The sequence below is a fragment of the Pleurodeles waltl genome, chromosome 7 (genome assembly GCF_031143425.1).
Source record: "Pleurodeles waltl isolate 20211129_DDA chromosome 7, aPleWal1.hap1.20221129, whole genome shotgun sequence".
NCBI classification, from domain to species: domain Eukaryota; kingdom Metazoa; phylum Chordata; class Amphibia; order Caudata; family Salamandridae; genus Pleurodeles; species Pleurodeles waltl.
The window spans coordinates 124,709,822-124,728,504 of NC_090446.1; the positions used below are offsets into that span (position 1 = coordinate 124,709,822).

An 18,683-nucleotide genomic window follows, 5' to 3' on the forward strand; every position below is an offset into this window, starting at 1 on the left:
TTTTGTTGGCCATCACACTACAACTCCCTTCCCCCATTACAGCGTGTGATGGCCCCTCCTCTGGTTTCAGTTTGCCTTTCATCCCAGCCACAATCCTTTCTATACATTCACGCAGGGAGCCAAAAAGTATTGCGCTCACGCTCATGGCTGCTGTGGCACTTTGAATTGACTTGCTTATGTCAAATGTTTTACTTTTCATTTTCAATTTATGTGGCAAGTAAAGTCCAGTTAGAAATTTACAGTGCTAATAGCTTTAAGTCGAGCAAACGCGAGACCTATTGCCTTGCAAATGCTTGTTACCATGGCGAAAACAATCCACAGAGCCCTTTGCCAGCTAGTCACGTTTGTTAATATCACATGGATTTGGCAAGAGTCACGATTAATAACACAAGAAATATACGTTATTAACCTTTTCAATCCCATTCAGTACCATTTTATATGCTTGTAGCTCATAATCTACTGAACTGATTCAGGAAAAAAACAACAAATCCATGCTTTCTGACTAATGTTTTACATTCATGTTCATGTTTGTTTTTTTCCCTCTGCACACAGGTTGCATACCAGGCCTTCGCTCAAACTTCAAGCAGAGCCCAGAACCAGTGAAGCTGGTTCTGGGCTCTGCTTGTAAGCTGACCTTGGCCAGCCAGCTCTTTCGTGTAGAAACAACTTTCCAGTGGCTTGTAAGAGTCATCAAAATAGGCACCCATCATAGCTGCATCTGACATCCTCACAATCGAGCTGCTACTCAATGCTGTCTTTCTCCTGATGTTTAAAGTCCATTTTCTATATTATGTATTTGAGAGATTTCTGGAAGTGTTTGGATTTCAATGGCACCATGTAAAGACCTAGTTTGCTGTGCTGGATGAGAAGTTGATTATTAGTTGGGGTGTTTCAGTAATAATTTCATTACCCTGAGTCAGTTCCAGTTAGGGTTCTCTAAATCAAACTTTAGCTCGGTCTTGGTTAGCTGTGGCACAAAACAGTCAGGCTTAACTCAAATGATAACAAGTGTAAAGGATTTATCAGTACCAAAATAACTGATAAGTAAAATGACCATTAGAAATCCCACTCAATATATAAAAATAATATATATTGTTTTATTTAAGTAGTCGGCAAAATGACAATAACCAGATGAAGAGAACCGGCATTAAGATTTTGCAAAATCTTAATTACTGCTTTTCATTCTAAACATTTTCAAAAGTTTCCAAATGTTTTGTAAATCACTGCTTTTCACTCTTAGCAGTAGTCCATAATCCTTGAGCGCAAGGCTTATGGGCAAGGTCAAAATTTTAGGCTGACTGTGATGGAAGCCTGGGTTAGATGTGTGTACCAGGCTGTTCCAGGTCAAGCTTTTACCTTGGCACTCAGAAGCATTTCTGATTCTTTTTCTTGTTGATGGTGAGGTCCTCTGCAGCTTGAAGCCAGTGCTGGGCACAACGTCTGCTGACAGGCAGAGTTTAGCGGTCCAGTGATGTCTTGCTACTCAATGGAGTTTGAGGCTACCCTTGAACTTGTTCTGTGCCTAAAATCCATTATCTTTTGCCTTAGGCTTGCAATTTGATGTTCTTTGGGAGAAAGAATACACTCTAGCCCAACCCAAGGATTCAGGACCTGGACAACATCAAAAAGTTTGAAAATCAATGCCTTAGGGTCTCATCATAGGTACAACAGCAGGAGCAGCACTTCTCTTTCTGAAGTCCTGTCTTGGTTCAGTAAGTGCAGTCTTCCTTGGTACAGCCATTATCCTGAGTTCCACAGGTTTGGTAAGTGCAGTCCTTCTTCTGTTCTTTCCGAGCCCAGCAGTGTTGAGAATGGTAATCAGGAATGCCACTTTTATAACAATTTTCATTTTGTTAATGGTGAGGACTAACTAGCCAATGGCAGTACAATTCCTATGGGGCAACCCTCCCTACTTTTACATCATTTTCTGTTGGGTTGGAACTAAACAATCCTGTAGTGCCCAAATCCATGGTCAGCGCTATAGGCATACCCATGATATGTGTCCAATATAATTAGCACCCCTCTTGGAAAAATGGTTCTGCACTGTTTTTCCTCTCTGGAGGAGATGGTAGTCTGCTTAGCTACACAAAGGAGTAGGAAAGCTAAGGTGTGACCTACATTTGCCTCTCAGAGGTGGAAGCCCCTTTGATGCTGGGCCGTCTGTAGCCACCGCCCTGGGGCATGTCTCAACCCTCCAGCCAACCCTTTATTCTCCTTCGTGGTAGCGCTTCACACCATATAGCAGATTGATAGCAGGCTGTCTTGGGTGACAGCTGATCAAGTTTATCGAAAGCGACTAATAGAGGTTTGGTGCAAGAACGTGGTGACTTTCTAAAGTCACCTTTTGTATTAAAAGTTGATTTAACCCTGACTTCACCTTTTGATTTGGGTTTAATATAGCAATTTATTTGATACTTTAGAGTACCAAGTTTGGTCCCAAATATAAGTTAGCATTTAGTGCGTGGCTTGGGAAACTCCATCTTAGTGGGAATACTGGCCTTCCTATAATGAAAACGACAATTTTGAGTTTTCACTGTCAAGACATGTAGGGTTTAAAACAAACATGTACCTGTCTATAGTAATTAACACCCTGCCTTGTGGGCTACCAAGGCCCTTCCTATGCGTGACTTATAAATGTTGAATAGGAAGGTTTTTGAGTTGGAAAAGGATATGTTTCGCCTGGTTGGGTTGTAGTTTAAAAGCTGCCCGAATAGGTTGCGATGGCAGACCTAGAGCTGTGCTTGCACTTTGTTACTGCAATACATGCGGCAGGACACTAGTGACGTTTTACTTACTAGCCCCCAGGTACACCTTGTACCATATTCTAGGGATTTGTAGGTAAGATATATATTCCAGTCAGGGATTCACAAATTGTACATATGCGATAAGGGTCAGAGCCCATGCACTGGGGTCTGGTCTGTAATGCCCTGTGCACTTCAGTCGACAAAACCAGCAGCATCAATCCAAAAATGTTGGCGTGATCATACAAAAATAGGCAGTTTTGTACATCTAACTTTTCTCACAACTGAGTTTTGTAGTAAAATATTTACACTTCTTTGAGTCTCTGAACACATACTGAACTCAGAGATGACCCGTTTAAGTAGACAAAACGGCCACAACATGCCTGGCTCACTTCCTATGGTTGAAGACTAAAAGAAAATCAATTACCTTTTTTTGTAATTTGTTTTTTTTAGCTTTACATCTTATGTGAGCCTCTCCTATTGCTTCAGTCCAGTTTTCTACATATTGTTAAAATGTAAGTTATTTTCTTCAGATAAAGGGCCTTTGCTCTCCTTTGTGTTTCTTTTTTTTTTTTTTTATTAATAGTTTGGTATATAGAGATGTAAATGAATCCCTATTCAAACCCCCTTTGTTTTGTGTAGTCTCTGCACCTATTGAGGCCAGTAATCTGTCCTTTTGAAGTCTCTACATTATACAGTGTAGGTTCATGTTTCCTGGCTCCAGGGATAAAGGTGTAGTGAAAAGAATGCATCTCTCTTCTTTGTGGTAGCTTAGGATGGCCAACTAAGAAGCTTTGCACACATCTGTAGGATAAAAAGAAAAAAACAGCATTTGCAATGCAATGGGTCTCGCGTTTGTTCGACTTAGAGCTATTAGCGTTGTAAAGTCCTAACTGGACTTTTCTTGCCACATAAACTGAAACTGAAAAGTAATACAGTTTTAGAGAAGCGAGCTGATTTAAAACACCTCGCCATTAGCATGAGCGTGAAGGAGCACACAAAACGAAACAGACGTTTGCTCGCAGTCAGACGTATCGGCAGTTATGCAATTATCTATGTAACAGGGTTGATGTCGTGCAACACTCGATTACTGCCCAGCGAGATCGTGCTGTGTAGGAAATAAAAAGAAAAAAGTAGCCCAGAAGCCATGCGGAAAACATGTAGCCTTGTATGTTTTCAGTAGTTTACCGGTGCTCTTGAGGAGGGCTAAACACCGGAAAAGGCATGACGTATGCATGCCTTTTCACAAATGAAATCAAGCGACTTGTAAAAGGCACGAACCAACAAAACTGATGGGCTTGCGGTGGGTGTGGTTAAAAGCCCACAGAGAGATTACAACAGGGGCCAGAGCTCTTGCACACTCGACTCTTATGAAAAAGTGGGTCTTTTGGAAGATAGATGCTATCTACTATTCAGCTATAGAGTTGTGTTTCGGGTTTAAATCGGTGCTGTGATGTCAAGCTTAATTGGATTTCTTATTCTGAAACTTCTAAGAGTTGTATATCGTTGTACAGGAACCAACATCATAAGGGCTTGGTAACCAGCCTGTTCAATATTAATGGATGCTGTGTTGAGGCCAAAACCTACCTAAGACACTGATGTGTGTTGCATTATTAATGAGATCCTGTTGCACCATGAACGAGAGGCTAGTCTGACAAAAGAACCATGATTGGTGCCCTTTTACTTCAGTTATTAGGAATGGAGTTCTTTCAGTTTGAGAATGTCGAACAGGTTTACTGACTATAATTCCACAGTTAAGACAGCACTAGGAATATTTTTTTTTAAAATCCTCACGTGTTGCCACATGTACCTTTGGATGCCTGGACCATTTTTTTTTTTTTTATGTCATCTAATTTTATTGATTTTCTTACAATCAAGAAAACCATATTAAAAACACAAATATGTTGCATGTATGCAGCAAACAGGGTGAAAGTGTGATCAAAGAAAAGAAACACCTGGACCAGATTATTAGTTTGGGCATCATACGGCTTGCAGATAAACAGAAGGGTCAGTACAAATTGTCATTTAAGCAGAGATTGTATTGATTCTGGTTTGACTTCATTAGACAATAACACTTCCACGCAGCGGTCTACCTTCGAGGGTTGTTGGAGAGTAGGGGGTTGATACACCACTGGTAGTGAATCCCTGCTCTGTCCTTCCTTAACCTAATCTTGTGCAGACCTGTATTATACCGAATAGGTGCTCCCTACTTGACTGATGTGATGATTGATCATTGAACTCCAAGGTGTGCATCAGTGATGCAAGCATTACGAGGTCAATCTGGCTATCCTTTTCCTCACTTAACCTTGGGCTTTCTACTGGGAGAGAAGTACACGGTGGTCCAGCACCTTAATGTTGTTTCTGCTCCTATACGCTCTCCTTTTGCCCTTCCCAGTTGCCCCCTCTCTCTCCTTTTTTTTTCTGAGGATGTTCCTATTTTTAATCATCTTTTTGCACTCACCCTGACTTCACTCCAACCACGTCTTTCCTGAGGAATACACAATGGGGTGTGTGTTGTCAAATGGCGTCTCAGGCCTCCTGCCAATAGAAGTCATTCCTCACCGGAGTTAGTTTTTTTAAACAATACTCAAATGCAGATGTTTCTGATTTTGACCTTCTGATGGAATAGCTGAACACGTTGTGACCCTATGCAATAGTCTTTATTTGCAGGTAAACTGCAAAGTGTTCTGCTTCAAAATTATACTTTCAAACATGTCTGCTGAGTTTCTCGTTTCAGCCCCTCTTTCGGTAGCTCAGATATTGTTTAATAATCTTATTTTACACTGGGCAATGCTCCATCGAGCGACTTTTGCTATTGTCCAGTAACATTTGCTATGGGTTGAGCAGTTGATGTCGAGGTATTTTGGTAACTTGATCACAGGTTTGAATCCTGCCACAACTTTTTATAGTAATTTATAATGCTCCTCTGCGTGTTGAAGATCGCAACCTGATAACTCCTTTAGATTATCTTTAGCCAGATTCTTTACCGCTTTAAGAAACATGTTGGTGTGGGCAGTGTCGATAAGAGAGAGTGGGTCATAGTACCGTGGACCTGGGAGAGCAGCCCATTGCGTAACATATAGGGCCTTACATACCAAAGGTTTTTCCTCCAAATGACTGGGGGATGCATTAAGGCGATGTCTGCTTGACGGTGTTGGCTGCGTGAAAAGCTCCCCAAAGATAGATAGCACTATTGATGGTTTCTGGTAGTGAGTGGAACACTGATCCTTGGAGAAACGTTTGGGCCAGACACGAGCTCTTGAAGAGGACCCTGTTATGCACTGACAGCCTCAAAATGTGTGATCTGGTCCTATAGGTCCAGCGGGTCCATGTAATAATGTGGCAATGTGTTATGGTCCTGCTGGGAGGCTGGCATAGGAAACAGTTACCATAACTCAAGTGAGAGACCAAAGCTACGGACAATAAGGAAGCTCTGTCCTGCCCACATCCAAGTAAAGAGTTAACTTTTTGGTGTGATTTCGAAGAAAGCGGCAGATATTAACCACATGCTGTTTTTCATTACAATTTTGACAGGATATGGTTAATCACTAGTCTATCTTATCACCGTCTGGGCTGGGTTTGTTTGTTCCCCTAAGTGATGATGGCCTTGGAAAATGTTGACGTGGCATCTGGGCCCCAAAGGACCTGTTTCCAGTGCCGCTTCCCTCCTTTTTACTCTTCAGTGCTGTCTAGTGTTGATTGCAAGCAGTGATCAAAAGGTGCTCGGACATCAGGCAATGGGACTCGATGTGAAAGTAGCGGTGGACAGAACACCTTAAGTGCCTTGAAGCCACTTCTGGGTGCAGTAAAGCAATATACAGATGATCAGCTAGTTTGGAGTGTTTCCCGCCAGGGTCCATGAGAGGAAACTCCATGCAGTGAAACTGTGTGCTGCTGTATTGAACGGTGTAAAAGACTAAGGGCCAGATGTAGCAAGCAGTTTTGCCCATTCTGTGTCTATGGGAAAATGTGTTTGTACATATGGCCCCAAGTGATCTTGCAGTTTATATGTAACATCCTTCTGTAATTTGTGCCTTAATGCAGTGCTCGAATGTTTGTTTGTAGTTGCCCTTTACTTAAGGGGTCATCATTGACAAAATACTGTTTATCTTTTTGAATTGTTGCATCCTTTAGTTAAGCATTCAGAAACACTTCTGATGGATGGTATCCATAAATCATCTTGCGGTGTGCAGGTCCTAAACGTTCAGTAATATTTTATTAGTAATGTCTAGCCTGCTGGAGTGTGGAATAAGGGACAATAGTACATGCGTTCCTTATCCTTACTTCTTTGCATCTTCTTTATATGTGATTTTTTTTCTGGAGGGGGGGAGCCTTGTTAGTGCATATGAATAAGCTTCAGCATTCTCTTATCTGACATAACGAGTGTAATTCTATCATGAAATAGCTTTTATCTTTTAATTTGGTGGGGTAGGATCTTTCCTTTAGCTCTAGGATTACTTTTACAGAATGCACTTGGACCAGTGTGCCACATAGTGCATTGAAATTGTAGTAAGGGCTTGCCGCCACATTGAGCAGGATGTAGTTCTTGTATTTTGAGAACATATTTCTCCATGACACCGCTGCATCCTCCTGCGTGGCACATAGTCTAGCCTACAGCTGCCCACAACCTTTGAGTGTTGAAAACCCTATCATTAGAGAGAACCTCTCCCCTGTGATTGCTTGTTTGCCAGAGAGATTCATTAGCTATGTGCTGCTGTTTCCTGGTTGGTGGGATGAGTTTGTTGGGCTGTAATTTTAGGTGTCTTCAGTTCCTGCTTGTTTTTTTGTTTTTTTGTATTCTTGTTGTTTCTTAACTCCGCTGTCTAGCCCCATCTACTTGTCATTGTTTTGGTTAACACCTTTTTCTCTGGTTCTTTCCCCTTTTAGTATTTGTGGAAGGGAAACTAAGAAACGATTTACAAATGAATAACCGCAAAGAAGACATGGAGATTGCGTCCCACTATCGGCAGCTTCTCCAGGAGCTGAACGAGCAGAGGCAGCATGGCATCCTGTGCGATGTCTGTGTCATAGTGGAGGGCAAGATCTTTAAGGCTCACAAGAATGTGCTTCTTGGCAGCAGTCGGTACTTCAAAACACTCTACTGCCAGGTTCAGAAGACCTCTGACCAGGCAACAGTTACTCATCTAGACATTGTGACTGCTGCAGGCTTCAAGGCCATCATTGACTTCATGTACTCTGCGCATCTGGCACTGACTAGCAAGAATGTCATTGAGGTCATGTCTGCTGCCAGTTATCTTCAGATGACAGACATTGTCCAAGCTTGCCACAATTTTATCAAAGCAGCACTTGAAATTAGCATAAAGAATGAGACTTCGGACGAGATTGTGGAGTATGACCTTGGTGCTACCTCCAGTGGAGGTACAGATGCCCTCATTTCTGCTGTGGTTGCCGGCAGGAGTATTTCTCCATGGCTGGCCCGGCGGACAAGTCCAGCAAACTCATCTGGGGATTCGGCCATTGCCAGCTGCCATGAGGGTGGAAGCAGCTATGGCAAGGAGGACCAGGAGCCAAAAGCAGACAGCCATGACGACATTTCGTCCCAGTCCATGTGGTCCAGCGATGTGGGATATGGACCGCTGCGCATCAAAGAGGAGGAGACATCTCCTTTCCATTATAATGGGAATGAACTGCGGTCTGTCAAGGATGACACTGGAGGTGTGTTCTCTGAACAGGGCTCTGGGGAAGGCTGGCAATCAGGAGGGCGGCGGAAGAATCGGAAAAATAAAGAAACTGTTCGACACATCACACAGCAAGTGGATGGAGACAGCACAACAGGTTCACCTGGTCCACCCTTTGTGTGGTCTTTCGCCGGTCCAGATGAGACGGGTGAGTTGACTTTGTGATGAGTGTGATGCTTATTGTGGTTAATCTTTACTGTTTTCACCAAATAGAAGGAGCTCTGCATAAGTTGTGAAGACAAAATGTGTGCTGTGCATTAATACCTTTTCAGACGCGGTCTGAAGCTATCTAACCAGACAAACCTGTTTCTCCGGTTGTGCTGTTGCTGGTTGCTGGTAGTTGAGAAAGGCATTTTTTGTAGTAATTACTTTGTCTGTTACCTTAAAGTGGGTGGCGATCAGTGTTTTTAGCCTCCCGTACCGTGCACTAGGCAGGACAATTTGCAAGGGTCCATTATTCACACACATGAACGTAATGCATAGTGACGGTTGTGATAATGTACTCCAGAAGAAGTCACATTACATTGACAAATTAAATGCCACAGAGTACCAAAGGTTTTAAAAAATTAAAAAAAATGTAACCTCACGTTTTGACTTTTGGAGGGTTTAGTGGACCTTGTTGCTTCTGTTAGAATTCCAGCACTCTCCTGAAAACCAGTGGCCCGCAGATGTAGGCAAGTCAGAATGTTTCATCTTTAAGAATTTGATTTCTGTTTCGTTTTTCTAATGCGAATATTTTTTAGATCCCTGGAAGCCTTACCTTACCACCCCGTTAAACGAATGTGCAAGATCCGTCACTGCTGGTGACAAGTACGTGGTACGATTCTCCTGGGAGGTACTCTGTTTCCTGATGGGTTTTAATGTTTTCATTTCTGAGCTGGACTCGGGTCACTTTAACACCCAATGTAAAACTTGGCTGATTTATCGAAAGAAACTACTCTTCTAAGTGGTGATGGACAGCATTTCAGCTCTTTTTTTTTTTTCTTGGGTGCTTTTCATTTGATGGTTATAGCGTAGGTTCATGTCATCGATGTTGCAGGACATTACTGTTTGGCAGAGGGCACAAGTGAGACCACTTAGGGTTGCTTGGGTCTGCGGTGTTGCGCCGTAGGTGGATCACAGGAGTGGTATCTTGAGTATCTCGGACCACCCCTTCGCTAATCACTGCGGCTCTTACCAGATACGGAGTCTTACCAGACAGCTGTGGATCTGATGTAAGCACACCGGGACATGGCGGCTGTTGATCAGAATTCCCTTTTAAAGGTTTAAGAGCGCAGATAGCAGGAGCCTGTATCTACTTGTGCACGTCTTGGCTGAGGTGTGCATGATGCGCTGCCCAAATCCAGGTGCATTTGGAATGCAGCATTCCTTTCCCTTTAGGAGAGTGTTTCTGCTGAGTTTAATGTCCCCCCCCCCCCCTTTTGTCCTAACTTGGTGAGAATAAGAGGTGTCCAGTTATCCAAAAATGAAATAGGAACAGCAGTCGTTTTTTTGTTTGGTTCTTTTTTCCACTCCTCTTATCTTAAACTCTTCCTACCTTGCAACCCCCCCCCCCCCCCCCCCCCCTCCGATGCCCTAGTGGACTAGAGATGCGCTGTAAGAAGAAATTGTTCAGTTGTTTGTGCCGGAGTTCATGTTACCTAGGCGTCTGATTCATGCTTTCTCGGTGCCAACATGGTGCATATTCCCAAATTACTCTAAAAGCGCTTTGTGGAAAGTGGCTCATTTTACAAGTCATCTTACTTTCTTTTCTTCTTTTTTTGTTCTGTTGAAAATGTCTATAGGGCTGCCTAAAGTGCTAGCAAGCACTGACCCAACATCCTGACCACAGCCAGGTTGCTTATGTGGGGAATGTTTTACAGGCACTGGTGTCGACCATCATGTAGTCCCTGGCATACTTTTATTCACCTGGCGCACTCTTCTGACATCCGTGTCAGTGAATCTTCCTATTTGAAAATGTTTCCCTGGAGCATGAGAGTGCTTTGCAAAAGGAGGTTATATTGGATTCCTTGGGAAGACCGACCGTAGGAATGAGTGGCACTTGCATTGGCAACATTGGTCTGTCCATAGTGTAGATGTTCTGGGCATGTTTACCTGTGAATAAAATCACCTGCATTTAAAACGGAAGTGGCTGCTTTCCTCTGCTAATGTTAAAGATCACCTTCTATGCTCTCTGATGCCTGTTCTGCTCGGCTTCCGCAATGATACTGGTGTTCATCTGTGTCTGTGGGCAGTGCCTCTGTGTAAAGCTGTGTCCTGGGCGCCACTGGAAGACAGGATGACCAATACACAGAAAGTAATGGGATTTAACAGATAGCAGGGGAGACAGGACACCCCTTGCAGCCACTGTGTTGGTAAGACATTTAGGGGGTCATTCCGACCTTGGCGGGCGGAACCGCCATGCGGCCGCCAATGCGGCTGCACTCACGCGGCCCCCATTCCGACATTCCCGCCGGGCCGGCGGGCGCAAACCAAGTTTGCACCCGCCGGCCCAGCGGGAATGAGGCCGCAACACAGGAGCCGGCTCCTAATGGAGCCGGCGGTGTTGCGGCCGTGCGACGGGTGCAGTTGCACCCATCGCGCTTTTCACTGTCTGCTGGGCAGACAGTGAAAAGCTGGCCGGGGCCCTGTCAGGGGGCCCCTGCACTGTCCATGCCAGTGGCATGGGCAGTGCAGGGGCCCCAAGACACCCCTTACCGCCAGCCTCTTCCTGGCGGTGCAAACCGCCAGAAACAGGCTGGCTGTAAGGGGGTCATAATCCGGGAAAACCGCCGGCCCGGCGGTGCGAGAATAGGGAAGAAAGCACCGCCAGCCTGTTGGCGGTGCTTTAGTCATTTTTGCCCTGGCGGTCTCGGACCGCCAGGGTCAGAATGACCCCCTTAGTTTGAATTTGAAGCTGGCCCCAGAGTGAGCGTGGGATCTGTGAAGCTGAAGTGCCGGTCCGGAGTGTATATCCGTAGGAGTCACCTCAGGGTGCTTACGGTCATAGGTCATGTTTCTTTCTGCTGCCCTGGTTGTTACTTTTACTTTACTTGCCGCATCGGTGGTGTAGTTTGCCAGGCGCCTTAAACATCCAGCGGAGTAAACGCTTGAACAGCTCACCTCACCTCCTCTTGTGACTGCGCCTCATTCGTTCGATTTTGGCAGATACTTTTCTTGAAATTGCTCGAGAAAATGTACCAGCTCTTGGAGGGTCAGCGTGACCTCGTAGTCTTAATCTCCTTTTGGGCACCATGGAAACAGAGGATGCCTGTACTTGGGGCTGGTTAGAGGCCATAAATAATTGTTGTCCTAGTGTCTGTAAGCGCACAGGATGGAGGCACAGTGCTAGCAGTGCTTTAGCGAGATACACCGTTCAAGCAGACGTCTGTTACGAGCTGAGACCGAGGGTTTTTGTATTTATTGTGAAAAATACTAATGCTAACACCCTTTTGTTAATTGCGGTGGGGTGGCTGCGTTTTATTGCACACGATTTATCATAGAGGTAGGCCTAGGAGGTGTTGAAGCTACCCCCCTTATCCCCTGTGCCTCCTGTTTGCCTAAAAGTTGCAAAGTCATCCTTATGAGCTGCCCTTCATTTAAAAGAACAGATTTTACTGACCTGAACATTTTACATGTTCTCCCTACCGCCCCTGCACGATTCTCCATGTCAGAGTGGGGGCGAACAGACCAAGCTGTTACCTCTGCAGGCTCTCCTTCTACCTTCTGGCCTGGGGACAAGTGGGTCGTCTGGTGCATGCTCTTTCCCCGTGATGTTGCTCCGCCTGGAGCTCTTTTTCTGGCACTCGTCAAGTTCATCAAGGCTAAAGAATAAGCCTCTTGTTGACATCCTTAATTATTCTATCTGATGGGGAGCGCTCAGCTATAGGCACTACAGCACAGAGCACCCCTTATGTATGCCCCAAGACTCTAAATGTTTCTGCATCACTGATTATCCAGCGTGCACTAGACGTTTGAAGAAAACACCGTATAAAGACCACAGTAGGCATTTTTAACTTCCTAAATTGAGTTAATTTGTCATTTTCAGTAAGCACGATGATACTCTTTGATATGTATTTTGTTGAGCACTAATTACTTAAAGGTGGCCACTAGGATGTAATCTCCCTAGTGTTTATGGGCAGTAAACTTGCGATACAGCATAACCGGTCTGTCTTAAAGCACAGTCCAGCAGAGCCTCGACCACAGTGGGCTTTAATCCCTCTTAAATGATGCATGTTTGGGAAGTGCCATCCCCAGTCCAGTATCCTTTATGCGTAATTGGATGAGTAATTCTTTTCACCTCATGAGTAAGCAGCATTTTTTTTTTCTAGGTTGAGGTTCTTTTCTTTCCATTGCTTATCCAGTAGGCTTGAGGGAACTACAAGTGATAGGTTTCATCACAATGGACCCTTTGCAACCCCCATCCATTTCTAGAAAGCCTAGCATGTCCTTCTGGGGGTTATTTATGTCCTTGTACTGTAGGGTTCTCTATAACGATGGAGATCCAGTTATGGCTCTCATCAAAAGTGATGTTCTCGCGTTCTCCTGGTGTCTGCTCAGTACCTGTAATGTAAGAAGTGTTCCATGGGACCACAATTAATATGGGGTAGCAATTAGATTGTTCATTTTTAATATTCACAGTTGTAGCCTTGGACTTAAAAAAAAAAAAAAATGTTAGCTAAAGGAAATGTAGTGCTTGTGCTTACTCTGTCCCAGGTATGAATGGATTACCCACGGCGAGTAATGTGTTATTACTGTGTCATGGTTTCTTGGATGCTTTACATACACTTTCTCTTTCATGGGATATGTTCTCTAATTGATTAAAATGCCACTATTTCCTGTCTACGTAGTTTTTAAATTTTTTTTTTAGATTTAAGATTTATTTTATTATTTTATGTATGAAATCAAAACATACAGCTTGTTCCACCTACATCCTGAGGCTGGTAGCATTAAATCAGCACTGTGCAATACACCAAAATAAAAGAAAACAAGAACCATATCAACCAAGGAAAGGGTAGTTAACTGGATAGATTACAGTGTCGATTATTATAACATTTAGAGCTGCTAGGGCCAGAGCCGGGGCCTGTCTGTCACAAGGTCAGCCATCTATCTGTCCCCAGCCACCATGCTATGCAATCTGTCTCCCTTCCCCTTGTGTCAGTCAGTGGAAGCGCATATATACGAGACATGTCAATAAGCGAAACTCCTCCGCTAGGTAGCGGATGCAGGGGCTCCACATTTTGTCAAAAAGTGGCGGGGAGGATGTCGCTGTGGCCGTCAGTTTCTCCATGCCCATCAAATCCCACATTTTTTTAAGCCATTCTTTAAACTTCGGGGATTGTGTCCTTGCTCCAGCAGAAAAGTAAGAGTTGTTTAGCTGCACCCAATGCCAGCGTGATGGCCCTGCCTCGTACAGACTTCAGTGGATATGTTAGTGGGTTTGGGAGTCCCAATAGTACATAACTAGGAAAATGTGTAGTCTTAGTATCATACAGGTCATCTGTGGCGTCTAATACCTCTCCCAGAAGGTACCTATTTAAGGGCATTGCCAGAGAATGTGTGTAAGTGTACCTGTTTGCCCACATTGTCTCCAACACATATTGTTAGTGCTGGCTTCCAATGTGCAACCCTTGCCGGTGTGTAGTACCAATAATGGGCTATATTTAAGAACATCTCCTTGCCGATGGAATTGCGTGTCGATACACAAGCGCGGTGTAGAGCGTCCCACCATTACTTATCTGTGAATATGCGTTCACATTCAACCTCCCATCTGCTTCTCGCGGGTATTCTAGGTAGTGTGGCTGGGGTGAGCAAAAAAACATATATGTCGGACAGAAGACGTTGGACCAAAGTGCAGGTGAGGAGCCATAGCTCAAACAGCGTAAGAGGTCTAGCCGCGTGGGGGCGTACTGAGGAGAGAGTTACTCAGTGTCGGAACTCCGTATCATAGAGGTCTCCAATTAGTTTCAATTAGCTTATTGCCACACATCATAAGCCGTTTCTGCCAATGCAGGGGGGAAGTCTGGGTTTCCTATTATTGGTGTCTAAGTGGATAGAGGAATGGAAAGACCCTTCTGTGTTTGTACTTTGTCCCATACCCCTACTGTAGCCCGCAGTATGGGTGAAATGTATACCCCTAGTGGACGGTGTACCTTTGGCAGCCATGGTATTTATTCAAATATGAGCTTACTGCTGCTAGGTCTCTAAAGCACCAGTGCTTTTCTGTTTGGCGAGACCACTCCACCACATAGCGCAGCTGTGCTGCGCGGTAATAACTGATCAGGTGTGGTACCATCAGTCCGCCCTCTGCTTGAGGTAAATATGCCTGTGCTTCTGCCATTCTCGCCTTTCTGCCGTCCCACAGAAACTCCCATATCAGGTTCTCCATCCTATCCAGGACTCGTTGGGGGGGGGGGCAGTGGCAATGTTTGCATGACATAATGTATTTTGGGCTACAGTGTCATCTTGACTGCTGCTAGTCTGCCCAGCCAGGAAAGGCTGTATGCCTTCCATCGAGACATGTCCAGGCACAGTGCTGCTGCAATCTCTGCATAGTTGTAGGCCTCTGTCGACGTAGGAGTAGGCTGGATCTGCAGTCCCAAGATTTTCACTGCCTGCGCTTCCCATGTAAAGGGAAAGGCTGGCTTTAAGGTTACTACCTCTGGGACATTTAAGTTCAAGATGGATGATTTTTGTAGGTTAGTCTTAAATCTCTAAACTGCCTGAATACCGTAAGCTCCTCAAGGACTGCAGTTAGGAACATCTTTGGTTCCATCAAGTAGAGGAGTGCATCCTGCGGAGTACATCATCCGCGCTATCTTATGTGACCTGCCGCCCATTTTAATACCAGAAATCCCGGGGTGCCTGCAAATGCGTTTAGCTGTTGGCTCCATATACAGAGCGAACAGCAAAGGCGAGAGAGGACATCCTTGCCTTGTGCCCTAGCTATAGGAAAGGAACGAGATAGTAGGGTATTCACTCGTTTCATCCCCTTGGGAGGCTCATAGTTACTTTGAACCCATTGACGGAAGCGTGGCTCCAACCCATAACGCCCCAGCGCAGCCTTAAGAAATGACCAGTGGACCTGATCAAATGCCTTCTCTGTGTCAATGGACAGGAGAAGCGTAGGGATGCCAGATCGCTGTGTCTTGTCTAAGAGATGGCACAATCGTTTGGTATTATCACTACAACACCTTTCGGGTATACATCCGGTCTTATCAGGCTCTACCAGGCCATGCATAAAGAGAGCCAGTCTGTTAACTAAAATGCCTGTGAAGATTTTTGCATCTAACATTATTAGAGCTATGAGGAGATACGAGGAGCAAAGTCTAGGGTCCTTCCCCTCTTTAGGGATAACTGTGATTGTTGCCATCTGCATGGTAGGTGCTAGAAGTCCTGTGGCGCTAAATTCATTATACAGCTGCGACAATACTGGGGCCAGTATTATCTTGAAGGCTTTATAAAATTCTGCACCAAGGCCATCATTCATGACCAGGGGACATCCCCATTTTAAGAGGTTGTGTGGCCATTAGTACTTCAGCAGATGTTCTACCTGTCTCTAGACAAGTAGTACACTCCAGTGGGTGGGATCCTAGTTAGGGGGACTGTGTCCAGAAATTTCTACTATGCTGTCATCTCCTCTGCCAAATAAAGGGCAGTATAAAAATTGGCAAATTCCTCAGCTATCTGTTTGTTTAGTTGAATCGACTCACCTGCCGTCAATTCCAGTTCAGTCACTCTCTGTACTATTGCCTGAGAATGGAGAAACTGGGCCAACAGGCGTCCTGCTTTGTTCCCCCCGCTTAGTATTTTTGCTTTGTCAGTAGCAAAGCGTATTCTGCCCTTCCCATGTCAATAGCCCTCAGCTGCTTGCTGCTTAGTCGCCAGGTGGCCCGTAGTTTTATGTGCATTCTCTAGATCTTTAATTCCAGTTTCCAGTTGTGTGCGTTTAGCACATCTATTTGAATTAATGTGTCCTGCAATTGCAATAACTAGCCCCCTTAGCACCACTTTCAGGGTCTCCCAAAGTCATGTAGCAGTCACATTAGGGGTATCATTTATAGCTAGGAAATTCTCTGTGGTTGTTTTAATTTCTGTAAGTGTGTCATCATGTGAGGAGTCCGTTATTGAGTTGCCATGTTCGTGTAGGCAATGTGCTTGTGTGGGGGGGGGGGGGGCGCAAACCGTAAGGAAATAGGTGCATGATCGGAAAGGGCAACTACTCCAATGTTTACAACAGATGCTGTCTTAGTGATGTGTGGTGATGTCAAAAAGAAGTCTGTTCGCACATACATCTGGTGTACAGTGGAGAAAAAGGTGTAGTCCTTCTGTGTTGGCTATGTCTGCCGCCAGAGGTCCGTCGGTCCCACTTCATCCAGAAAGTCCCTAAAAGGTGGAGATAGTGCCCCAGTGTGTCCCCTTCTCTGCACCGATCTGCCCATCTGTGCGTCATGTACTACATTAAAATCTCCTCCCACCAGATAATCCAAGTCTGGGGTGGTAAGCACTCTGCCAAGAATTATTCCTCTGTGATGCATTAGGCCATCATTTGTGCTGTAGACATTAGCTACTGTGAACCTATATCCCTTCAAATCAATGTGCAGAGTTAGAAGCCTCCCTGTTATCTGTGTGTGTGCCTGTAGCACCTTCTCTAGAAAGTGTGTTGCCAGCAGTATTGCTACCTCTGCTTTTTTCCCTAGTTCAGATGAAAAATATTGGTGGACAAACCAGCGTGAACGCAGCCTTTTCCAATCAACCCTGAGAGAGTGCGTTTCCTGGAGCGGACAAATATCGCATTTAGCCTCCCTAATCTGGGAGAGAAGGGCCAGTCTTTTCACTGGGGAATTTAGGGCCCCAACATTAAGGCAGACTATGAGCCATTACTGCATGGTAGGTGTAAGTCAATGAGGGCCCACATGTCTCTTTGTGTCCACCAGGCCTCTAGCGTGTCACCCACTATATGTATTAATGTTGCACCATCGTCAAAGCAAATAAAAGGAGGGTTAAACAGATACCATATCAACAAAACTGCTCCCCGCCTTGGAGCACCAGTAATCAAACTTGTGGGATGAAGAAGTCCCGTCTTCGACACCAATTCTCAAGGGATGGGAGCTCTGCTGCCAACTGAGCCATCTATTTCGGAGCCCAATGGCAGTTTAATAGGAGGAGGTGCCTCCCCCACAGGTGACCATTGTGTCCTCCATTCTGGCAGAGGACTACTTGGGGTCTCTAAGATCTCTATGATCACTGTCTGCATCCGATACATTTTCATGGAGCTGAAGTTGCCGTAGCAGCACTGCGCTGTCTTTGCGTCTCTCGGTCTCCTTAGGCTTGTTTAGTTTCCCTTTGCCCATGTGTGGTGCTCGTCGTTGTCTCCTACTCCTGTTAGTGTTCATCTCTTGTTCTGCCTGTTGGGAAGAGGATTCCTCAGAAGGAAGGCATGTCGATAAGCACTTGAGTCTCTGCTTGGGTCCGGACACTCTGCATTTCCTTGTTCCAGACAAATTGAATGTGCAAAGGATGTCCCCATCAATATCGGATCCCTTTCTCATGGAGGAACTTTGTCAGGGGTCTGAGGGCTCGGTGGCGCTGCAGCATCATTAATGAGAGGGCTTGGTAAAGCCCTATCTTAAAGCTCTCAAAGTCTATGGTGGGCTTGTCTCTTACAGCAGCCAGGATTATTTCCTTTTATTTATTATAGCGAAGGCAGGTCATAATATCCTGTGGCTGGCCTACGGGTCGAGAGGGTCTTTGAGTTCTGGGACCACGTGGTGAAATAGGTGAATTGCAAACTCGTCCAAGCTCCCAGATATTGCTTGCAAGGGCACTCCCTTAACTCTGATATTAGAGTGTTAATCTGTTCTCCAAATCCTCCATGTGATATTGTGTTGCTGAATTTGTGTCCTGCAGCTCTTGGCTATGTGCTTCCAGTTCCTCTTTGCGAGATTCATATGTTAGGTGAAAGAGTAGACTCACTGGAGCAAGGTCTCCAATATCTCTCCTCAGATCCTCCACCTCCTGCCTGTTTCTTGTTTAAGTGTGGCAAAGTCTTCCCTGAGAACACCAAACAGCTGCTCCAAGAAGGCTCTCGTAACGGGTGCAGCCTCTTCACCTAGTTTTACCGCCACCTCTGTCTCCTGTGTTAGTATCTTTGTGTTGGTCTGCTTTCTTAGCTGGGGTTTTTGCAAATAGTTCTTTAAGAGGGCCATCCTATTTTATATTGCATTGGGATGCCATTGCCGCGTCCTGCAGGACTCCTATGGCA

General features: G+C 45.0%; 1 protein-coding gene across 6 annotated transcripts in view; it reads left to right on the top strand.

Annotated features, from left to right (window-relative positions):
• ZBTB46 (zinc finger and BTB domain containing 46) overlaps positions 1-18,683 on the top strand; it is a 232,109-nt gene that overhangs the window by 35,018 nt on the left and 178,408 nt on the right. For all 6 annotated transcript variants that reach the window (XM_069243264.1, XM_069243263.1, XM_069243261.1 and 3 more), the window contains one exon: positions 7,629-8,588. In XM_069243264.1, coding sequence (XP_069099365.1) covers positions 7,629-8,588 — 960 coding nt within the window. The remainder of the gene's footprint in view (positions 1-7,628; positions 8,589-18,683) is intronic.